This window comes from Talpa europaea, assembly GCF_964194135.1.
Source record: "Talpa europaea genome assembly, chromosome: 1".
Taxonomy (NCBI): Eukaryota; Metazoa; Chordata; class Mammalia; order Eulipotyphla; family Talpidae; genus Talpa; species Talpa europaea.
Window position 1 is genome coordinate 7,726,440 of NC_140073.1, and position 24,195 is coordinate 7,750,634.

The 24,195-nt window shown below is 54.8% G+C and overlaps 2 protein-coding genes across 2 annotated transcripts in view; one reads left to right on the plus strand and one right to left on the minus strand.

The window, feature by feature from the left end:
• Positions 1 to 2,399, plus strand: part of OSBP (oxysterol binding protein) — a gene marked incomplete at both ends in the record, with an annotated part of 28,897 nt that extends 26,498 nt beyond the window's left edge. The window contains 4 exons of the mRNA XM_084232440.1: positions 218 to 313; positions 1,006 to 1,187; positions 1,946 to 2,166; positions 2,257 to 2,399. Of these exons, the coding sequence (XP_084088566.1) occupies positions 218 to 313; positions 1,006 to 1,187; positions 1,946 to 2,166; positions 2,257 to 2,399 (642 nt within the window). The remainder of the gene's footprint in view (positions 1 to 217; positions 314 to 1,005; positions 1,188 to 1,945; positions 2,167 to 2,256) is intronic.
• Positions 2,400 to 22,105: 19,706 nt separating this feature from the next.
• Positions 22,106 to 23,041, minus strand: LOC311171185 (olfactory receptor 4D11-like; the record flags this gene model as incomplete). Its single annotated transcript, XM_084233857.1, has 1 exon — positions 22,106 to 23,041. One exon carries the CDS (start codon positions 23,039 to 23,041, stop codon positions 22,106 to 22,108), a length of 936 nt encoding a protein of 311 aa, XP_084089983.1.
• Positions 23,042 to 24,195: the final 1,154 nt, after the last annotated feature.

Genomic DNA, 24,195 nt, shown 5'->3' on the forward strand with positions numbered 1-24,195 from the left:
GACACATCATTTTAAAAAAGCCAGAAGGTCATCTGGTCTTGATCCCAATCTGAACACCAGAGTTGTCGTGGGATTCCACAGCATCTCAGGGGTGGCCTGGACCCGAACCCCAGTGCTAGCATATTTGATTGAAAAGTAAGGAATTGAGTCTTGGGGCATCACACATATTCAGGTCATCCAGTCTTAAAACTAATTCAAGATTCTTTTCATTTTATAGTCTGGTGAAATTGATATTGTGAATCACAAGACAGGAGACAAGTGCAATCTCAAATTTGTTCCTTACAGCTACTTCTCTCGAGATGTAGCAAGAAAGGTAAGAGAAAATGGAATTTAAAGTTATTTAATTCAGTGTGTATTCCTTAGTAAGGGTCTGGTGAGATGGAGGCTGGCTGGCTGGACAGATGGACGGACAGAAGGACAGATATCTAAATATATATGTACATAATATATATGTGTACATAAACATGGTGATTCACAAAGGAGAGGTAAAGGAGAAAATCAGCAGGAAAGGGTATTTGCTGTATGATTAACCCAAATCCTCTTTTCTGGGAAGGACAACAGGTAAGAAAGTGAAAAGTCAAGAGCAATGAGAAATGGAAATTGGGATCCCCAAAGGAGGCCTGAGGGGCTGGAGTGAGAGCAGTGCTGGAATCCAGCTGTGGATGCGTACCACTGTGAACGCGCACCCCGAGTCGCTGGGGAGAGGAAGGAATAGTCGGGCATTTAAATCTGTTTGTGGTTCTCTCTGATGTCTGGAGAGAAGGAAATGCCATAATTCTGAGTACCGGTCAGAGCTTTTCCTACATATTATCACTGCAACAAAACTCCCTGTACAATAAAATGGTAATGAAACCCCCAACACATGCCTCGGTTATTTTGAGCAGCTCAAGAAAATATGACAGAAAGGTCACACACCATGGTGTTTGTCTGACTGTGAATTAGATTTGTTTCCAGAAGAGGCATGGTAACCCACGGTGAATGTGTGTCCTGCTCCCATTCCTGTAGGTGACAGGGGAGGTGACAGATCCATCGGGGAAAGTTCACTTCGCCCTTCTGGGAACGTGGGATGAGAAAATGGATTGTTTCAAAGTACAGCCGGTCGCTGGGGAGAACGGGGGTGATGCCCGCCAGAGAGGCCACGAAGCAGAGGACAGCAGGGTCGTGCTGTGGAAGAGGAATCCTTTGCCGTGAGTATCAGTGGCCGTGCTGCCCAGACACCACCTTGAGCTCGGCCTTGGCGCGTGGACAGTGGCCCTTCTGCCTGCCTTCCTCCTGGCGCCTCTGTGGGATCGAGCACAGGAAATCCCAATCTCCAGGGAGATGCTTGGAGGTCGGCACTGTCTGACGTGAGGGGTAGCTGCCTTGTTCTGAGAGAGTTAAATGAATCAAACCACCTCTGCTAAAAAAAAAAATGTGATGGTTTCTGAAGGTCCTTTGGATTGTGGTTCAAACATGCTTTTCTGTGATTTAGAGTAAAAGTGTTCAGAAGCAGCTGGGGGAGAAAGGGGCTACCGCCTGTTAACAGTTTCGCCCACGGGCCCAACAGCGATGTGAAGGCCACTCAGATAATATAGAGGCCTCGGGCACAGATTAAGATGCAGCCATTTGTCTGCTCTCATCATCTCGAGCCTTTAGTCTGTGGCAGTAGCCAAGGTTATCCCAGAAAGAGGCTTAAACGAAAACAGCCATAAGGAGTATTCATTTAGGAGAATGTGTCTCTCTTCGAAGGAATTTCCTATTTCAGCGGAGCACATCTCAAGTTGAGAAAAGGATCCTGTGGAATGATCCGGGGTGGGGATGGGGGTAGTCCAGTAAGGGGATCCTGACTTGGTTCTAGATTCTTCCCGCTTGTAGAACAGCCCTGCGGATAGGGTCTCTGGGCCGGCTCGCAGTTGTGGCCCCCTAGCCCTGCCATCACCCGTCTCTTCCCGTCCTTCCCTTTTAGGAAGAATGCCGAGAACATGTACTACTTCTCGGAGCTTGCTCTAACTCTCAATGCCTGGGAAGGTGGCACTGCCCCCACAGACAGCCGGCTGCGGCCTGACCAGAGGCTGATGGAGAACGGACGCTGGGATGAAGCCAACGCTGAGAAGCAGCGCCTGGAGGAAAAGCAGAGACTCTCCAGGAAGAAGAGAGAAGCAGAAGCTATGAAAGCCACAGAAGATGGTACAGGCCTGTCTCTTTTCACTCTCAGAGGCGGGGGATCGGGTGTTCTCGGCTCTCACTGGGTCTGTCTCTGCCCTCTTTCCCCTCTAGGCACGCCCTACGACCCCTATAAGGCGCTGTGGTTTGAGCGGAAGAAGGACCCGGTTACCAAGGAGTTGACTCATATTTATCGGGGCGGATACTGGGAGAGTAAAGAAAAGCAGGACTGGAACTCATGCCCAGACATTTTCTGAGACAGCGGGACAAAAGGAGGAGGATCCAAAGGCGAAGAGGACAGAGGATGTGAGGGAAGCAGGCGCTGTGCCTCTCACCGAGTGCTTTCCTCAAGTTTGTCTGTCTTAACCAATCATTTTCCAAATCAATCACCAGAAGCAGACACCAGTGGTGGTGATTGGCTGGTTGCCTTAGCTGATTGAAACTGAAATCGAAATACTAGATACCTGTGTTTGTGAGGAGCGCGCCAGAGGCCGGTGGCAGTGCTGCTCCACTGCTGCACAGCCCAGTGTTCTTCTCCCTCTGCCCCCGTGCGCGATGCCGGCGCTCCCCCGCCCCTGTCGTTTCCTGCTCAGCCAAGACCTGCGTCAGTGTGATTCAGGGGCATTTTGGTGCTGTTCAGAGCAAGAGCTGATTTTAGAAGCTCCTTTAAAAAGAAACATGAGAGACTCAGCAGCGGAGGCTTAGTGAGCGGGTGCGGCGAGGCGGAGGCCTAGCCTTCCGAAGCGTGTGCGCCAGCGGGGCCGTCCCGTGGGGCGTTCGTGCACAGACAGCTGAGGGACCCGAACACTCGTGAGAGAGCTTGTTTGGAATATTAGTTGCATCCTGGGAAGCCTCTGTCTTCACTTGCTAAAACTTCCTCCCGCTGTTCTTCATCTTCTTTGACGGCACCGGAGGCCACTTTGGTGATTGGTAGGAGGGCCGCTATCCTCACAGAGGGGCTGGACAGACTTCCCGGCCGAGAACTTGTGGGAACACAGGGCAGGATGGAAGGACTGCTCGCCATTCCTGCTTTCTGCTCACCCCCCACCCTTCATCTCCTTTCTGGCTTCTCTCTGCCCTCCCTCCCTCCCTGCCTGACTCCCTCCCTCTCCCACCTCCTCCGCAGCCCCCTCCCCCCATACCAGTTTGGGTCTGTGCCCCAGTGTGGAGCAAAACGTCACTTGTTCCGTTTTGATACACTTCAGAATTTGAGAGGAGTTCATCAAATAAGAGTTTTCACCATCTCTCAAGCCCATGGACTGGAGCCACCTCTGGAATAATGTGTTAAATATCTGTATATTATATATATGTAGAGAAAAATCTAATTTTTTGGTTTGATTTTCCTTCTTCCCATTAAGAATCTTGTGTTTTGATATCACTTGTCTCCCTGGGACTCTCTTAGACACTTTGATTTGGATCGGAGACTCCTCTGATGTCCACCTTTTGGGGGCAGATGAATCTGAAACTGGAGTAGGAGGGCGTCAGGCAGTTAGGAGCAGGGGCTTCCCCTGAGGTGTGTCTCATGAGGGCGCGCTGCTATCTGAACCCTGCACGCCTCATGGCCTGACGTTCGGAACTCCTGCCCTCTCCTGCCCGTTTTCCTTCTTTGTTAGGAAGGGATGGGTCAAGAGTTGGGTCATTTCCACTTTGATTCTGCCTCTACCCAAACCACAGCACATGCAGCTGATGCCCAAACAACCTGCTTCCTAGGCTGTGGGGAGGGGCGAGGACGACTCCTGTTGGGCTCTGGCTTCCGCCGTTTCTGTTCTGTTCTTGTTTTAGTTGTCTCGTTCAGGAATCTCACCCTGTGCCGCCCACCCGTGGTTGAGGATCACAAATTGAGGTGCCTTCCTTGTATGCGTTTTGTTAGTATTTTTGTTTCTGTTCCTTAACTGCTGAGCCTCAGCCGGCGTGGGTCCTAGGGGAAGATATCATTCCAGAGGAAGCCATCCCTCCAGGGAAACTGGATTTGTACCTGGTAAATCAGTGCTCTTACTCCTTCCCCACCGCCCCGCCCTTCCAGCTGGGATGCCACACCAGCGGGGCCGCGGTCGGGGTTTCCTGAGAACCAGAGAGCCAGCGTGAGCGAGGGGTTATGCCAGAGCTTCCTCCAAGGAGGCCCCTCCAGTGTGACCTGGGCAGAGTTTAGCTGAAGTGGGCATCCTCGGCTCCGTTGAACGTCACTGCTTTCGCCCCCATCTTGCTCTGCCACCTGCACTACATTTCTGGCCTGACACCCCGTCAGATTCCTGCTAACGGAAGAAGCTTTGAGTCCTTCGGGTGAAATAAAGTCACTTGAAAACAAAACTATATATATTTTCGGTTTTTTTGCCTTATTGTTTTTTTTCCAAGAAAATACTAAATTAAATAATTTTTAAAAAGTGATATTGGTTGTCTGATTCACTTTTGCTCCCACTAGGCAGGAAGTGGTGGTGGGAGCTGGTCCCGGGGGCATTTGCTCTTCCCGGGAGTCGGACGCCTGATCTTGAGAAACCAAAAGGACAACTGGGCGTGGGTTTCCAGAAGTCTCGGCTGTTTCCTGGCATTGCGGAGGGGCCGCAGGCTGGCAGTTGTCCCTTCGATATCATATAATTGTCAACTCCCCGCTTTGACACGGGGAGCAGTTTCTAGTGCTTTTGATACTGGTCCTGTGGCAACTCAAAAATTAAAAGTTTTCTTGAATTTCCTTTCCCTTGCCCGTTTAGGTTCTCAGATTTTTTTTAGCTGCTTGGTGTAGGGATTCCCTCAACAGCTGAGTCTCTGCCGGTGTGGGTCCTCAGAGGATCCAGGGAAATGGATTTATACTGGGTATTCAGTACTGGTATATTTTGAAATAAAAGCAATTGAGTGCTGAAGACCTTGGAGGGAAGTAACTTGAAAACCTAACATGCTTCTTTAGGCTCAGGGAGGGGAGGAGATGACCAAAGGGCCTTGGAGAGGCCGCAGATGAGAGCAGGCCCAGCCGCCGCCCCACGGGGAGGCCTGTACATTAGCTGCGTTCAGTGAACTCAGATAGGAACTGAACATTGTCTGGCTTAGAACAATTTTAAGAGGTAAATGTTACAGTAATTTTGAAGATAAAGGCACTGAAAAAAATGTAAATCCACTCCAGGTCACGTAGCTGAGTGGTTAGTCACAGTGTTGGAATTCAAAGCTGGGTTTGTTTAACCCCAGAGTCTGTGACCTCTACAGCCTTGTGTTCTGGAAAAACGGGGTTGGGAGGCCGCTGACAAGTAGTTTCCTACTTAGATTACTCCACACTGCAGTGCACATTTGTTTTGAGGGGGTCACTGTGGCAAGTACCATTGGGGTGTCCTGAAGGGAGGCATAGCTGGAAGTCCACAGCGGATCTTGTATGCATGAATAAATATTTTTTAAAAAGACATGTTGGCGATGAGGTGAGATTGAAGAGAAGTGGAGGGTTCCAGAATAATGAACCGGCATGAACAGCACTTGGGTATGATGATGGCAGAGGGAGGGAGGGGGAGAGGGAGGAAGAATTTTGGTATTTTTCTGGCTCACAAAACTTAGATGGAAGGTGGTAAGATAAACAAGTTGATAGGGAAAGATAGGTTTATTTTTGGAGGTGCTATGGAGAGGTTGATTAGGCAGTTTAAAGCATGGACCCGATGGGATAACTCCCTTTTTGTGAGAATAAGGAATGGGAGGCCAAGAGACGGTGCTCATGAATTGCCAGCTCGCCTTATAAATAAATATATAATCCCGAGCCCCATCTGCAGAGATTCTGTTTCCATTAGGGCCAGAGCAACTCCTATGTGTGTGTCTATATGAAAGCAAGGGATTCAAAAATTTGAAATGGAGGGTGGGGGTGGAATAAAATCAGCATATGATGTGATATTATTAGACCCAGCTTGCATCACAAGAGTTTGAGAGATGTCTGAGCTAATTCCACTTTTTAACAATGTCCAGATACTTAAAAAATTTAAAGCACCAAGATGAGATTAGAAAACGAGGCATATTTGAAATTCTGGGTTTAGCAAGTCAATGCTGTCAACATACAGCTACAGTGACTGTATATATATCACATCTGGAGGTGCAAGTTCATGTGCGGCCTTCCCCGGGGCATGACCTTGAGCCCAATGTGACAATATCTGAACACTTGAAAATGTTCACATCTCTTCACCTGGCTACATTTGCCTTCTCACAAGAAAAACAAATCCAAAAGGCTCATCATTCCAGTATTGTTTTTAATAATGAAAACCAGGGGTGAATCAAAACATCCATCATTAGCAACTGGGGTGCATGTACCCCGTCCTATCCTGCTCTCAATGCCGTGCACGGTCTGCAAGCCGGACACGGAAAACAGCCTATGATTTGCTTTTCAATGAGTAATGCAGATTACGGGCGACTCAAAAAACAAACAACCGAGAACAATGAAATGAGCGCATCTAGTTTATCACCTGAGGTCATCTGGTTTGTCACTCCCGACGTAAGAATTCGCTCAAGAAATGAAGCAAGAAAAAGAAAGGTTCTGATGCCTCCATAAGAAGCTCATGATTTAGCAAAAGAGAAATAAGAATCCCATTGAAACATTAAGCAAAGAAAATGTCAACATTTTTCAATGTAAGCATTAACATTTGAAAAATGTCAATGTTACTGGAAATGATTAAGAAGGGATAGAAGAATAATGATTTTAAAATAATTTTATAAGTGATTATAAAAATATATATTTTTAATTTTTCTAAAAAAAAAGAATTCGCTCAGCGCCCGCCTCCCGCTGGCCTGGCCATGACCCTCGCTGCGCTGGACCGAGGTTCTTCATGGCAGCTCCGAGAGCGCGCCGCGCAAAAGCAGCCGAAATAGCTCAGTTGGGAGAGCGTTAGACTGAAGATCTAAAGGTCCCTGGTTCGATCCCGGGTTTCGGCAAAGGTTTTGCAGGTGGCCACGGCCCATCCCCTAGTGGGGAAGAATCCGGGGCTGGCAGCCCGCGGGGTCCTTCGCCCTCTCCCTTGAGCCCCGGAATCTGCTTTTTTTCTGGGTGGAGGAGGAAACTGGAAACGCAGAAAAGGCTCCGAGTTTGTTCCTTTACAGCCTCCCTGCACCTGCAGCCCGTCTGCCTCCCCGCCCCGCCCCGCCCCGGGCCTCCCAGCGCCCCCCACCCCGCGCTCTCCTCCAGGCCCCCCGCGCCTCCTCGCCCCACTCGGGGTCCCCGCCGGGGCGCACCTGCATGGGCCAGGGGCGCGCAGGTCGGCGGCCACGTGCGGGCTCGCGGGGCGCGACGAACCCCTCGTTTCGCCTTCGCCCTGCTGGTGTCACGACGAGGACCAAGGACAGCTCTCGGCCCGGGCGCCGGGGCGGGGGGTCCTCGCGCAGGGGCGTCTGTCTACACCGCGCTCCCGGCCTGACCCAGGCGCCCGGCTGCATCTCAGGGAATCAAGGGCCTTTCTCAGCAGACGCGCGCTCTAGACACGCGTGGGGCGTGCCTGCTGCTTGCTGTCATTTGCTCTGACATTCAAGTGTAGTTGTGTTTTTATTTGCTAATTCGCAGGCCACTCGGGGACACCGGTCCTTGCGCCCCTCTCAACTCGGGGCGCGCTCCACCCACCCCCACCGAGATACCCAGAAATGATGGTGAGAACCGCATTCCTCACAGACCGGGGGACCGCGGTGGGGATCCCCAGGGGACCCCTCGGGCACGCGCCGCCCCCCCCCCCCCCCCCCCCGCGCCCGGGCTTCCAGGGCTGTGCGCCCGGCCTGGGGTGCGGAGGGGGAGGGGAATCTGGGGGCTCTCACCGCCCCTTGGGCTTCAACGTGGTGAGTGCAAGGTGGGGGTGCACGCGCAAGGCATGGCCCCTCCTGGGTTTGGCGCCATACTGGGCTTTGGGGGGACATGAAGGAGACCCACTGCTCATGTTCCCAACCCCCTGCCTTGTGATAAAAGGCAAAATGGAGAAATATTGCTTTTTCTTTGAAGTAAAAGGAGATAGTAAGTTGATCTTCCGAAGCCTCTTCTGACTTTGAAATGGAGTGACCTAGTTTCAATAATGCCAGGAGGTGGCGCACCTCTTAGTGAGAAGTTGAATTTGTATGAAATTGGGAAATAATGACTGATTTCACTTTTTCTATTGTAAAATATATCAGATTAAAGTCCTAAGCCATCACCAGTCTTCATGCTGCGGGCTGTCTCGAGATGTGGTCAGGAGCCTGAACTTCAGGGGACCAGAGAAACAGCGTGTTCTGGCGGTGTCCTGAGATTTTGCTTGCAGTGTCTCTAAAAATTTCTGATTCGGGTTGGTTTAGGGATTTGGTTTAGCCCAGAACTAACTCTAACCATCTTGGCCTGGGTCCCCAAGGAACATCCAGGGCTGAGGAAGCCCCCGTGGTCCATTTCTCACTGGGAAAGCCCTGGAGGACGCTGACTTGATCAGCCTTCCCTTACTGGAGTCACACGAGTGGACCCTGAATCTTTAAAAAAACCTGGAGGTCTCTGAAAGGGAGCTAAGTGAAAAAGTCCTCATTCCCTGCCCCTCTGGGATTTGGGCTCAGTTTGCTCTAAATGGATCTGAGAATTGCTTCCCACTGTGTCATTGTGTTAGCTGGCTTCAAGCTGGAGGAGGGCCGTCTAGCATCTCAAGGGATACCACATTGTTAAGGCCCTTCATACAGTCATTCAACAAACTGTGTGGCACCCACTGTATGGCCAGATGTGGGAGTCCTCTCTAATTTAATAAAAATGCTGTTTCTTTCCCACAGAATCAACCCTTATTTATTGCTGTTTGTGGAAAGCTTTATCCTGTAATATACTCTTGGAAATAGACATTATTTAGCGTCATAGAATGATTAAAAAGTAGTAACACCCATCAGGCTTTCTCCATGCTTCTGCTCGAAACTTTGGCATATTTTAAAGTTCACTCATTGCATTATTACGTCTTTCTGGAACTTCCTTATATTTTTTCCCTGTTGAAGTTCTCTCTTGGGTGAGAATCTTTATGACCGTTATTTTGGGTGTATTAAAAATCAGATTCCTTATGTCTGGTGTATGAAGGCCTTTTTCTGAAGGCGCTTTCCTTTGGAACATTCTGGAATTTCCTGGAACATATTCCTGTTTCCTCATCTTGTTAGACTCTCTGTTTGTGTCTATGTATTTATTAGACAAAGCCCTACTTCTGCCAACCTTGAAGGAGAGGCCTGGAGTTGGTGTGGGTGTGGAACCTAATCATTTAACCTGCCCAGGCTCTAGGCTGCGGCCCATGCCTTTGTGTTTGTCTAAGTAGCCTGATTTGTTCCTGATGGCTCCTTGTTGAGAGATTCAGCCTGTGTTCCTAGGGGAGGATTTGCAGGCTGACTGAGGCCCTGGCTTTGAAAGTGCCCACATACAGAGCCCCTGAAGCTCACTGGGGCTGAGTCCTAACCCCCTCGGCCTCCAGGCCTGGAGAGTGGACTTGTCTGTGGGGCATCAGTTCCAGAACCTGGGCCCAGGACTCGTTTTCAAGCTCCTCTCTGCGGCTGGGTGGAGGCCAGGGGCAGACTCTTCTCACCTGGGGCTTCTGGATTGTGGCTCCTCTGCAGCCTGTCCCTTGGGCTGTGCTCTGAGACAGTGAGAGGTCTTTGTCCGCAGGTAGATGAGGCTGTGGGGTGGGGGGCTGAGGCTCTAGGGGGGGTGGTGTAGGCTGGATCTCAGGGCTTTCCAGTTCTCAGTCTGGAGCTCAGCCAGGCCCAACTCTTAGTCTCCAGGTCCAGGAGACCAAGGTGCTTTCCCTGGACGGCCTGTCTGCTCGGCCGGCTTGGCCAGGCCGCGCGCCTCCGGGCTTCCTCGAGGTCTGGGGCTAATGCCCGGTCTGTGCAACCGCGGGTCTCGGGCAGCAGGAGGAGCTCCCCAGCCGGGGGCGAGGCCGTGTCCCCTTGCGCCCGCGGGCCCGGGGCTGCGGCGGGCCGGGCCGGGCCGGGCCGGGAGGAGGCCGCGCAGAACCGGCACCTTCTGCTCTTCCCTCTCCAGAATGAGCCCCCCGCCCCCCGCTGCTCTCAGAGCAGCGTCGACTCTCTGTACTGCAGCCCAGGGGCTTCCCGCACCCCCACTTTCACACGGGGTCCCAGGGCGAGCCAGACCAAAGCCGAGGCACCTAGAGGAGACTCCCCGCTGCCGACAGCTCTCCGAGTCCCCCGGAGTAAGTCCCTCTGGCTTCCCGAGCCTGGGTCTTGGGGTTCTCTCGGATGCAGCTCCCAGGGGCGCCCGCGGCGCCGCCCCGGCCCCCCTCGGGCTCCTCTCGCGGGCGGCGCTCCCGGGCGTCTGGAGGGGTTCGACCTCCCCTGGGGAAGCGGTCGTTGTCGGGGTGCGGGGGGGCGGCGCCCGGAGCTGCAGTCGGGGGGTCCGACGGGAGGAGGCGCGCTCCGGGCAGGGACAGGGGTGCCGCCCCCCCTGGCCGCAGGGCCGCGGGCGCCGAGGCCGGCCCCTGGGGACTGGGGCGAGTGGGCCGGAGGGTGCTGGGGGGCGGCTGGGGGTTGGGGCGCTGGGGCGGCGGCGGGGCCCTCTCGGGGCCCGGGAGGGGGGTCCTCCCGCCCGTCCGCGCGCGCCTCCTCGGACTCGGCAGCCGGGGCGGGCGAGCGGCTGCGCGGGGCGCCTCCTCGGGAGCAGGGGCACCCCGAGACCGGGGCACCCCGAGACCGGGACACGCGATGGGCTGGGAGGCTGCGCTCTGGGGTCGGGACAGCAGCGGGGCGTCCCGCCCCCCAGGCTGGGTTGGCGGGTCCCAGGAGACCCCGCGCCGGGGCGCACCTGCCCACGGACCGGGTTTATTCACTTTATTTTATTTTATTTTATTTTTTTGAGATTTATCCCAAGGACTCACGGATGGTTTATTTTATTTCATTTGCATTTTTATTTATTTATTTTTTTGACATCATTGTTCATTTTCAGGCAATCTTTGCTTCCCCCGCCCCAGCGCTTTATTTTCCTTGAACTCCCCGCGCGCCCGCGGCTCCGGGCCCGGGTCCCGCCTGCCCAGGGCGCCTGCGCGCGGCGCCGCGGGACGCAGTTCAGTCCCCGCGGCGGGGCAGCCCCGCGAGCCCGGATAGCTCAGTCGGTAGAGCATCAGACTTTTAATCTGAGGGTCCAGGGTTCAAGTCCCTGTTCGGGCGTATCCTTTTCTTTTCCACGATAATTACGCAGTAAGGACCAGCTTCGGGGCGGCGTGTGCCGGCCGCCCGGGGGCCGGAGCGGAACCCCGGAGCCCGTCGGGGCGCGGCCGGCTGGGCCGGGGAAGCGGGGTCCGGGCCGCTTGGGGGGCGCTCCAGACTGGTTTAAGCCGCAGCTCCCCGCCCGGCTGCTGGCCCAGGGCTGCTGGAATTGAAAAATGAGGGGCGGACGCCTCCTTGGAGCCCCTGGGACGCCCCAGGTCGCCGCCTCCCTCGCTGAGTGTGGGCGCCCCCTGCCGACTCTGGGGTTCCCTCCTCCAAGAGGCCCGGGGCGCGGCGCGGATCCTCCCCTCCCCTCCCCCTCCCCTCCCCTCCTCCCCCTTTCCTCCCCCTCCCCTCCCCTCCGCTGCAGCCACCCCGCCCCACGCGCGGTGGGGTCTCTCTTCGCTCCCTGGGACCCCGAAAACAGGGAGAAGCCGCGGTCGAGACGGAACCTCTGTGGCGGGGAGGAGGAACGTGCGCGCCGAGAGGCCGTCGCGGGCGGGGGCTCGGGCACGTGTTCAGCGCCCGGGAAGGACAGGAACGCCCAGACCCCACGCCCGGCGCCGGAGCGGACAGGCGGGGCGCAGCGCAGGGACTTACCGCTCCCCGGGGCGCAGGGGCAGAGGGCGGGGAGGGGAGGCAGGCGGAGCGGGTGTGGGCGCGGCTGGCCTGGTGCAGGGTGCACCTATGGGGGAGCGAAAACGTAGCCCCAAATTTAAAGGAAAAATAAAAAATTATAAAAACCTTTATCACTTAAAAATATGGTCTAGGGCCTCCCCGGTGGCGCAGGGGGTTGAGCGCCGAGCTGTGAAGCTGTCTGCAGCCTCTGCAGCGCCGGTTCGATTCCCCGCCGGCCAGGGAGATACCCACATGGCGCGGCAGACCTCTCCTGTCTCCTCGCTGCTCCCCTCAGCGGTGTATTTCATCAGTCTGCCTGTTCTGTTCCCCGCTCTGTCTCTGGTGGATCCTCTCACCCTCCCGCGCATCTGGCCTGTACCCCGGTTCTTGCATAAATAAATATCTTTAAAATAAATAAATAAATCTTTAAAAAAATATATGGTCTAAAATTTTATTTTCAAATAAACAAGCTTTTTTTGAAAAAAATTTTTTTTTTTTTAAAAAGGAAAAACCAAAACTAGTTTCCACGGACTATAAATGAATAAGGGATGGTTCGGCGCCTGAGAGGTTTGGGTTGGGGGCGCAAGGAGCTGCTCAGGCTTGGATTCAAAGAAACTAAAGTGACTTTCCCTGTGAGGTCAAGGGGGCGAGGGCGGGACCCCTACCTCGCCTCTGCCAAGAGAAGGGAAGAAAGTCGACCTTGGCCTCATTAACAGCATGAGGTGGGTGGAGGAGGCAGCTCCTGGCATTGCTCATGGGCTGGGCACCCGGTGCGCGGGTGAGGGGGCCGGGCCCAGGGGAGACTCCAGGGTGAGTCAGGGCCTCCATCCCTCCCTCACCCGAAATCCCCCTCTCCCCAAAGCGCGGCTTCCTCGTCGGGAGGAGGGGATGGACACTTCTTTCTAGCCTGCATGTGGCCAGCTTGTGACGCACGAGCCAACAGGGCCTGCACAGGGCGGAGCCGAGTCTGCCCAGTTCGCATCCTGAGACATCGACGCCATGAGTATTATTTTCCTCATGAAAGAGGACAAAAAGATACATACTGAAACAAGCAGGGAACTCTTCCTAATACATTTTTGAAAGTATATTCAAAATACACCCCAACATGCCAAGATGCTAAGGCCAGGGCCTGTGGCTTGTGCGGGCGGCGCCTGGGGTCAGGCTGTCCGGCTGCTGCGCCATCTTTCCAGAACAAAGTGATTCAGGGCGCCCAGAGGGCCTTCCCGGGCGAGAAGCCGCATGAAGAGCCATGGAAACTCTCTAATCGTCTCCTTCCGGAGGGGACCCTGGGAAATGGCCGGGCCCACTTCAGGCCACCCTCACAAGTGGGGTGTCTGCTCTGATCGCCTCCTGAGCGAGCCGCACGGACCAGACCGGGCAGGTGAGGCCAACAGCAATGAGCCCCCTCCTGCTTCCCTGCGCCCGCTCCTCAAGCCCACGCTCGCTCTCTTTCACCAAAGGTCTAAAGTGGTCTGTGACCCTCCAGGTGTTGCCAGCTTCGGAGCTGCCAGTCTCTGGTTCTTTTCTGGACCGTGTGGGGGCAGAAAAAGTTACCATGTGTCAGGCGAGTTGGGGGTGGGGTAGGGGCTGAATGCACTCAGGTAGACAAGCCAGTGCACACAGTAGGCACACAGCACTCAGGGCACACAGCAGGCGCACAGCACAGCACTCAGGCACACAGTAGGCACTCAGGCACACAGTAGGCACACAGCACTCAGGGCACACAGCAGGAGCACAGCACAGCACTCAGGCACACAGTAGGCACTCAGGCACACAGCATCCTGCATCTGGCCAGCTTGTGTCCCAACAAGCCAACCAGGCCTGCATAGGGCTGAGCTGAGGGCACACAGACACATAGCACTCAGGGCACACAGTAGGCACACAGCACTGAGGCACACAGTAGGCACGTGACTGTCTTTACTTTGACTAGGAACCCGGGGAGAGGCAGAAAAGCCTTAGGAAGACGATAAAAGGGAACCTGGGAAGGAAGAACGCCCACTTTTTCTTACTGGCAGGAATGGACTTTCTCATTTCCCGCCCTCAAAACTTCAGAGTTAAATACAGAATAATTTAGAAAGTGAGAAGGTGAAATTAGAAAGGAAACCAGTAGAGACCAGTCTTTTTTTTTTTTTTTTTTTTATTTCCCAAATAGGTTAAAGGAGGTTCCTGTGCTCGCCGAAATAGCTCAGTTGGGAGAGCGTTAGACTGAAGATCTAAAGGTCCCTGGTTCGATCCCGGGTTTCGGCAGGGCTTTTGCTTGCGCTTCTGCCCGCCCAGACCCACGAGCCCGGAGTCTTTTGGCAGCCACAGACGACACGGACTGCAGTGGTAGGCAGTCTCCAAAGACATGTCTACACAGCAAGACTCGCCACTCAGGGTTCCCCCAGAGCGCCCGCGACCCGGCGGGGGGCCCTCACCCTTCCTTCGCGCGCTCAGTGCAAGCGTCGCTCAAGGCCGCGCGCTCCGCAACCTGCCGGGAGCGCCACTGCCAGGACGCGGCTGACGGGGGGCACTTCTCCTGACTGTGCTTCATGGTGTTTTGGCCACACAAGGAACCCCTGCGAGTTTTGGGCAGGACGCCGCAGGCGGGGCCGTGCATGAAGGCCGGGGAGAGGCCGGCGCCCTCCCCGGGCGCGCGTGGGCGACCCCTGCCGCTCCGCGGGCGTTGAGAAGCGTTCTCCAGGGCGCTTTGGGATGTAAAAGAACCCGCGCCGGAACAGGGACTTGAACCCCGGACCCTCAGGTTAAAAGTCTGATGCGCTGCGGACTGAGCTACCCGGGCCCTCGAGGCAGGCGCCTCTCGGCGCGAACGGGCGCGGCCGCCCTTGGCCCTCAGGACCGGAGCCTGCGGCTTCCCGTGGACTCGCTGAGGTGAAGCCGCGGGATCGAACTCGAGCCGGCGTGGACGGGCCTGTCTCCGTTTCCCCCTTTTCCGGTGTAGAGATCCGCCCTCGAGACAAGGCCGCCCGCCTGCCCCGCCCGCACCCCGGCTGTCCCCCCAGCCCGGCGCCCCCGAGGGCGCGCCCCGCCGGCGCCGTCCGGCTGTGGGGCCCGGGGAGTCCTTCATCGTCAGCGCCCGGGGCGTCCCGAGCGCGCCGCGTCAGGAGTCCGCGCCGGGGTCGCGTCCTCACCCCACAGGCGCGGCTGCGGAGGGGCGCGGGCTCCAGGACCCCGCGAGGCCCGCCCGGCCCGCCCCCCGGGCCCGGCAGGACCCCCGGCCTCAGGGTCGCCCCGGCCCTCCGCGGGGGTGAGGCCTGCGCGCGCGGGGAGCCGCGCCCGCGCCCGAGAGGAGGCGCCCCCGCGCCCCGGGCAGCCGAGCGGGGCTCTGAATGTTTCTCGAAGCTTCCATGTGCAAGGTTTTGACCCTGCAGGCCGCGGGCGGGGGTTGCTGTGCCGGGAAATCCCCTTGTCCCGCCAGCCCGGCCCCGGCGGAGGAGGCTCGGGTTGTCCTGGGGAAAGAGCCTGGGCGGGGGAGAGCCGGCGGGTGGGCGCCCGCAGCGCGGTCTCTTTCCTGGAGAGATGAAGCGGGAGCGAAGGACGACGTCAAAAAGAAAAAAAAAATCCATTATGGAACGAGCCATGTCACGTCAGGCAAACCCACACGAGGAGCTGGAGCTAAACGGGATGTTTGGTGCAACGCTTATTTGCGAAAAAATTGGAGATCTATGACTGTGCCTCCTCGAGCGATGTCCACCGGGCTGTCAGGTGCTCGCCGACCCCGGAGGGGTGTTTGGGGTGTTTGGGAACAGAAGACAACGGGACTGACACGGCGCCTTGGGGAAGGACGCTGCGGTGCGCGAGAGGACGCGAGCTCCTCTCCCTGAGGCCTGCCCGGGGTTTCTTGGATTAAAGACGACGAGCTTGGCTTCTCTTCATGATGAAATAAAAAAAAAAGACAAAAAACCTAGTCTGTTAGGTGATTCTGCTCTGCGGGGTCCCATAGGCAGAGCCCCGCACCCCCACTTTCCCAGCACGGAGAGGACAAGAACAACTCCCTTCGCTGTAGGGTCCCCTCGAGGCCCCCCGGCTTTGCAGGGGAGATGTTTGTATAGAAACATCACGCAGCAGTGCAGTGGGTTTTTGTTTTTTTGTTTTTTTAACTTTTAAGATTTCTGGGTCTAGTTTTCACATATGGAAACACGGGCATGTCAGACGAGTTTGCTGAAAACTAAAAACACTAAAACTAAAAACCTGAGACCTGAAAACAGCGAGAAAGCTGACGCCAGGCTCCAGCGGAGGCGCTAGAGCTGCCTGGGCCCCGGGCAGCAACTCCCGGCAACGAACGGGGCGTGCAGGGAGCCCCGGGGGTCACGGAGCCTGCGCTGGCGAAGGCGGGCAGAGCCGGTGCCGGGAAGGTTTTGTTCGGCAGCGAGAGGGGAGACAGCATTCGAGGGCGAACGGCTTCCCTAGTCCCGGGGACAACTGTCCTGAGAGAGCGCCGCCCCGCCCTCCCGCCGCCCTGCTCTTCTCATGTCCCTTTTCCACAGCTGACATCCTGGTCGTTTGCTTTCTGTAATTCCCCTCTTCCCGCAGGAACTCCGGCGTGCGAGCGCCTCCGGGCTGCCATCTAGGGAAGCCCATGTCTTGTTTTCTGTTGCTGGAGGGTAACTTTTGCTTTTATAAAATTTAAGTAATACAAATACTAAATCTGTGCATTCCCACAGCCCTTGCTTTTAGAAGGGAACTGGGATGTGGCCTCAGGTCAGGGGGGCATTTTAACCAGTTGCCCCCGCTCCCCCCTACAACGCCCAAGTTTTCACCCCCACGAACTTCTTCCTACAAAGCATGGATCTGCACCTGTTGCTACATTTTCAAAATCTGGCAAAAGGTGTTCAATTTCAAATTAAAACTTGAACCTTCAGGGGCGTCCCTGGTGGCGCAAGGGGTTAAGATGCAACCTATGAAGCTGTCCGCAGGATCTGCAGCACGAGCTCGATCCCTGGCCCGCCAGGGAGCTACCCACAGGGTGCGGCAGAGCTCGATCCCTGGCCCGCCAGGGAGCTACCCACAGGGTGCGGCAGACCTCTCCTGACGCGCCTGCTGCTCCCCTCAGCTGCCTGTCCTGTTCCCCACTCTGTCTCTGGTGAGTCCTCTCACCCCCCACACCTCTGGCCTGTACCCCAGCTCTTGTATGCATAAATAAATCAATCTTAAAAAAAAAATTGAGGCTTCAGCGCCGCTGAAGGTCGTGGAATCCTCGGAAACCGGACGGAATGACGCCGCTTTGGACGAGCGGCGCGCACCCCGGCAGAGGCGGGTCCGAACCCAGCGGGCGCAGGCCCCCCGGGCCGGAGTCCAGAGCCTTAGTCACCCGCCGCCCGACGCTGGGCCTCGCCCTGAGCATCTCGTGCACCCGCGCGACCCGGAGCTACCCGAGTTTCATGACAATTGAAACTCGCTTCTCTTCACGCAGTGCAAGAACACCATGGACGGAAAGCTCCGTCCGTCCGTGCGCGCCCAAACCTCCTCATCTCGCCCCCGCGCCCTCCGGGGCCACCCGGCCTCCACACGACCCACGCAGCGGGGCTCCCAGCGCCCCCGCGAGAGGAGCCCCCGGGCGCAGGACGGAGCTGCCCGCGTCCCGTGGCGAGCGCGCCGCCCAGAGCGTCCTCCCTGGGGTAGGGGGGCCCGTCCGTTCCCCTCACAAAACAAAAAGCGACTCTGGTGGGACTCGAACCCACAACCTTTGAATGCCTCCAACGGTCTAGAAGTCCAATGCGCTATCCATTGCGCCACAGAGCCCGGCGCCAGCCGCCCTCCGCGCCGCTTACATCAAGGCAGCGCCTGCGTGTGCGCCGCCTCCTCCGGGAGCGGCCGCAGCCCGCGACGCCGGCCGCGCAGGGCGCCGCGCCCCCATGGCGGGGCGGGGAGGCGGGTCCACGCTCCTCTGCGGGCCGGCGCCGCGACTCACGGCGCCGCCTCGCCCCACGTGTGGGGGCGGCGCCTTGGTGTGGAGTTATGGCGGCCCGGCGCCCTCCGTCAGCGTCGGGTTCCATAGTGTAGCGGTTATCACGTCTGCTTTACACGCAGAAGGTCCTGGGTTCGAGCCCCAGTGGAACCACGAGGGCGCCCCCTCTCTTTTACGTTTTATACGAAGTAGTAGGTCAGGTTTAATTTTTGCGAGCTTGATCTTGCGTATTTCTCCGAGAAGGGGGAAGGGACCGTGTTCTCTTAGGGCGCCGCGGCGCTCCAGTCTCCCCGCCGCGCGGGCCGGAGTCTGACCGACCGGGAGGCGCCGCCCCCGAGGCTGCCCCCGTGTGGCCACTCCGGGTCGGTGCAGGCGGCTCTGCCGGCTCGGGCCTCTGCGCCTGCGCTGTGCGTGCGCGCTCTGCCCGAGGTTGCCCAGGCCAGGGTCCTGGGCCTTCTGGCTCCTCCCCTGCACCCTGCTTGGGTTGTCTGTAAAAGCTGCTGATGCCTCTCAGGAGAGGGAGAGAGGGACATCTTAAAGGCCACCCCCGCCTTTCCTTTCATGATTATTTCCAAGTCCTCTAACCTCATACTTTGCTAAATTTTAAGTATTTTTTGAGAACTTAATTATCTGTACCTGGTACAGAGTTCCAACAGTGCCACATGTTTTACAGTGAATTCTCCATCTGGCAGAGTTTTTCTCCTGGACCAATCTCCAGCCAGGCCCGGCTGAGTCCTCCTGTCCTCTGGGCTGGTCCACCTTGGCCTCTAAAGACCAGGACAGACAGCGGCCCTGGCACTTTCCCCCACCCCAGGTGCAGTCCCCAAAATCCTGCCTGAGAAATCTGGGACCTTCTGGGCCCTTGGACTGGTGGCTTAACTGCTCTGTGCCACCTTTTCTCCTCTGCTGTTGCTTGGGGCAACACCACACTGATTAAAAAAAAGGGACTGGTGGAGCAGGCTACATGATGCAGGCTGCTGCTGAAGAGCAAGATCCTGGCCTTGTTATTGATATACAGCATGGGGGGGGGGGGCTAGAAAAAGGAAAGGGGGAGGAGATTAAAGAAAGGGGAAGAATGTAGAAGATCAGGCCTTGTGAGTCTGCCCTCCAGGCACTTCTCATATGCTTGATGAATCGGTATTGTCATTGAGGTCACGCCCTAATTCCCCAGCCACGTTCTAATCTTACCAACAAGGCTTTCCACTGATCAGCTTCTGGGGTCCCTTGTTTTACACCCATCGTCAGCCCCCCTGGCGTTCCTGGTCATACCTCGTGATGCATAGCCTTCCCAGCGTGATCCAGCTTTGTGGTCTTGTTTGATTTGACAGGGACTTTGCAGGTTTTGGCTCCTGTGCCTAACTGACCGGGCCATTCTGATCTTGTTTAGGATTTAACAAAATGGTGGCCGAACAGGCCACTTAGGAGTAGCAGACCCACGCTCTGCAAAATGGGGGCTCGGGGAATAATTCACGATCTGCCCTAGGAAATGCTGAGTGAACGCCGTTGTTATGAGTGTTATGACTTGGGAGGTGAATTTGGTGCGGTTGGGGTAGATCAAGTTTTCCCGAAGGGAAATTTTTAGAAAACACTAAGTGCTGAGCACACCAGCCCTGCCTTTGCTGGGCCCCTTCCATGTTCCGTGGGTGCCGGCTTCTGCCTCTGTCTCTTCGCACATCTGCCCTCTGTGTGCACCTCTGTGCCCAAGTGTCCCCTTTTAATAAGGTCCTCAGCGGTATTGGACCAGGGCCCACCCCAATGACCTCATTTTCACTCCGTCACCACCACAGAGACCCCATATCCGAGCAAGGTCATGTGAGGAGGCGTGGAGTTAAGACTGAACATACAGGGAGGAGATGGCTCACCCTCCTTTGAGAACAGAACCCACGATTTTTCCATAGGAAGCTGGTCCCTTCTTGGGGAACCATCTACCCAGCACCCCAGAGAGACACCAAACAGTGATCCTTTCTGCCTCCCTCATCCCGTCGGCTAAGCCCGCAGAGTCTTTCCTCTGTGATCATCCTCCGCTCTGCTGATGACTGCAGCTCTCTTCCATGTCCTCCATGGACACCCGTGGTGTCCCTATCTCTGGGCCGGCACCTGTCCAGTCCAGGGCTGACTGATCTGATACGCAAATGCTCCCCACCCCTTCAAAGAGAAGCCCTCTGATGCTTGGCCTCCCTCTCCAGCCGGTCCCTGCCCTCGTGGCCCTGGTGCTTAGTCCTTGGAGCCTTTTCTGGTGATTTCTGCTCACTATATCTCTAAAGAACAAGCCCGCAAAGGAAGAATAGTTCCTTTGTAGTATTCTGACTTCTCGTGCCTCAGCGCCCCCTCTACTTAGAGGTCGCCACCTCACTCTGCAAATTCTGGGATAGTCTCCAAGTAAAAAGTACATGTTTGTTTTAAAATTATCTACATGTCACATCTTTTTCTAAATTGAGCAGCTTACATGCAAATACACAAGTGTAAACACAGCTCATAAATACACAGATATCACACACACGCACAGGTTTTCTTCTTGAACTAGTCTCTTATGAATACTCCATTCATTCTTTGCTTCTAGAAAGTAAAGATTAAATGCTAAAACAAAAAAGGTATCAGGAAGGGGAGTTTAGTTTTGAAGGAAAGCATGGCATTTTGGTAATAAAAATGATTAACAAAGAGGGAAATACCTGCCACTCTTTTTTTTTTTCTTTTTTTAAAGATTTATTTATTTATACAAGAGCTGGGGTACAGGCCAGATGTGCAGGAGGGTGAGAGGATTCACCAGAGACAGAGTGGGGACAGAACAGGCAGACTGACTGAAATACACTGCTGAGGGGAGCAGCAGGAGAGACAGGAGAGGTCTGCCTTGCCATGTGGGTTGCTCCGTGGCCGGCGGGGATCGAACCAGCACTGCACAGTCCGTGGACAGCTTCATAGCGCTGCGCTCAACCGCCTGCGCCACCGGGGAGGCCCACCTGCCATTCTTGATAGTTAACGAATCACACTGGTTAGGGCAGGATGGGATTCTGGTTTTGTGGCCTTCCAGAGAGGGGTCTGACTTGAGAAGTGGTGGCATGATACCAGGCTTGTCCCCCCCGAACTGTGTCTAACTTAGAAAATAACCCCAAAACAAGAATTTCAGGCAGGGGCCAATGGAAGGACAGTGGGGAGCAGTGATAGGGCTGGTTGGGACGAACTATGTTTGGGGCAGATTTTCTTGGCTTTTGTTTCCCTCCTAAATCGCATGAAGCAAATGGCCTGTTACCCCAGTCTGGTCGCACAAACATCAGAGAGTGCGTGGGAGACAAGACTGGGGTGTTATAGGCCAGCCAGCACATCCCGCCCAAATTTTAGGCGACCACCCATTGGGTCTATTTCATCTAATGGGTTGTCAGAAGACCAACGGAATTGAATCTCTTGAAGAGGGTTGCTAAAGAACATGCTAGAAAGAACATGGAAGAGGAATGTGGAATGGGCTGGCTGGGGAGTTTCTAATCAGGGCCTTGACAATGTTTATTCTTGAGCCTTTGTGACACGTGTACAAGTGAGTCGAGCCATCCTGGCAATGAAACAGGATAGGATTCCTTCCTCTCTGGAGACTGATGTTGGAATTCTTCGAGGGGGGTAGTCTTATAGTAGTTACTCCTGAGGGAAGGGGGTGAGGGGATGACCAAGGACTTTTCATAATACTATAGTAAGGAGGGAATTTTGTAGGGGAGGTTGCTTCACAGCCCATCGAGTCCTGCAGGAGGTGGCGGGAGCAGAGCAGGGGTGCATGTACTACTTAGCCGAGGTTGGTGTCTCTGGTCTAGCTTTGTTCTGCCCTTAATGAGCCAGGGAACCTTTGAGAAAACATGACACTTATCTCAACTTACGAAAACCTGGTAGTGACAGTGGGTGCAGTGATGGTGGGAGGGGTGACCCTGGATCCTGCAAGGATGCCATGGAGAGAGATTTTCACTCAGAGAGAGGATGGATTTTCAAGCCTTGATTCTCGGTCCCTGGAGGCCATTTTACCAGTTTCGGCTGAGGCTCCACTGAGGGTCATCACGACCTCAGAACTGAGTGGTAGTTTGCTCCCTCACTTCATCTCCTCACCTCTGACAGGTATTGGGGGTGCAGCTCTAGGGTCCCTTAGGAGCTGACAGTTTCTGGATTTGCTATGAGAAGATGTCACAGGAACGACTGTTTTCTCATCACAGGACTGTGGAAGAGGATGAAAGGAGCATCTGGGATTCTAGATGTCTATTCATTGGGCGTGTCTGTCGTGTAGTAAGGGAATGTTTTTCATCTTTGACCTCCAATGGGGGTTCCCAGCATCTATTCCTTCTTGGAAGGCCCGAGTCTTTGCTTCAGTCTCCTCATGGCTGACTTCATCTCCTGGTTCCTCAGGGTGTAGATTAAGGGGTTCAGCAGCGGGGAGATGACGGTGAAGATGACGGAGATGACCTTGTCAGTGGGGAGGGCAGTGAAGGGCCGGGCATACACGTAGATGCAGGGCACAAAGTGCAGGGTGACCACTGTGATGTGGGCGGTGCAGGTGGAGATGGCTTTCCTCCTGCCCTCCCCGGCCTGAGACCTCAGCATCCTTAGGATGAACGTGTAGGACAACAGCAGGAAAATGAACCACAGGGTGGAGATCAGGCCGTTGTTGGAAATCATGAGCAGCTCGATAACAAAAGTGTCGGTGCAGGCGAGTTTGAGGACCTGGGGGACGTCACAGTAGAAGCTGTCAACCACGTTGGGTCCACAGAAGGGAAGCGGAAGCATCAGGGAAATCTGCACAATGGAATGGACAAAGCCCCCCACCCAGGAGGCCACAATGAGGGCCAAGCAGCGCCCCCTACTCATGATGGTGACATAGTGCAGGGGCTTGGAGATGGCCATGTAGCGGTCCAGGGCCATGACAGAGAGAGAAAAAACATCTGCTCCACCGAGGAGGTGGAAGAAGAAGATCTGGGTCATGCAGCCCTGGAAGGAGATGGTCTTCCTCCTGGACAGCAGGTCCACGAGGACCTTGGGGGCAGTGATGGAGGAGAAGCAGATGTCCAGGACAGAGAGATTGCGGAGCAGGAAGTACATGGGCGTGTGCAGGCGAGCCTCGTAGATCACGGTGACCATGATGAGGAGGTTTCCCATCACGATTGCCGCGTACACCAGGAATAGGAAAAGAAATAAGACCAAGCTCAGCTCCCGGGACTGGGTTAGCCCTTGAAAAATAAATTCTTTCACCCTTGTGTCATTTGCCAGCTCCATTGAGTCAAGTTCTTTCTCTTCAAGTACCTGGGGAGAAAATACTCTTGTTAGAGAAAACATATCAAAACCAGAGACGTGTGAGTTAGATGGTTTTGGGTGCTTCGGAGGTTATTTCAGTCGGTGTTTTCTTTTTGGGCAAGAATGCCTGCAAGTCAGCGAGTTACCCTAGTTCCTAGAGCCCATCCAGGTGAGTTTCCACAGGTGCAATGAACAGATGCACCTAAATCAGTGCGTTCATAAAATTCTTCCTAAAACATTTTACATTTACATAATTTGACATGCGCTATACCTTCCTTGAAAATCCAGAGTGCCCTGGCAAGTGAAGAGACTAGATTTTCTTTCAACGAATGCATATTCATGTGTCTAATTGTTAGGAAGTGGAAACAGCGGGGGAAATTATAAAACGCTCTATAGTTTCTGGAAGCCTGAAACTTCCCTGTCCTCATTTGCTGTCATAGATTCCCCACTTGCCATAGTCTGGCCAGAGCTTGATGATTCCAGGTGGCTGACATTAAGTCAAGGAAAACAGCCAACCAAAGAGTTTACAGTTTATTTCCTCCCTGGACTAACAGCTTTGCAGCAGCTGAGATCAATCGAGCCCATCACTGTTTCTACTTTCTCTCTTCTCTTTGATGTCTCGTTCCCTTTTCAACATGGTCCAAGACGGGCGTGGCAACTTCTCTATGGTCCCTGCTCCTTAACACGCTCTTAGCTGGGGTTTTATCACTCAGGCCACTCACAGTGGGTTTCTTCTCTCGGCCTCCTTCCTTGCCTTCCCCTCCATTAACATCTGTTACTTCACAGTCTCAGTTTGTCACGAGTAAAAATGTGTGTGATCGTGTTTGCTTCCAAGACTGTGAAGTTTGAACAGGCTTGTTTCATCTATTTGGTCTGAGTTCACTGCAGACCACACCCCCCCCCCCCCATGATGCCAACTGATATTTTGCACAGAACCCATCTTCCGTACAAAATTATTTTGGAAAGATTGGCAAAAATTCACAGTTTACTCTGTTCCCACAACATAGCATCCTTTGAAATGATTGCAGCTGTTATCCAATCTAGCATTTAAAAAATAGATGTGTTACATACAATGGAATATTATTTGGAGATAAAAAGAAATGAGCTCTTAAGGCATGACAGAGGGGAGGCATCTT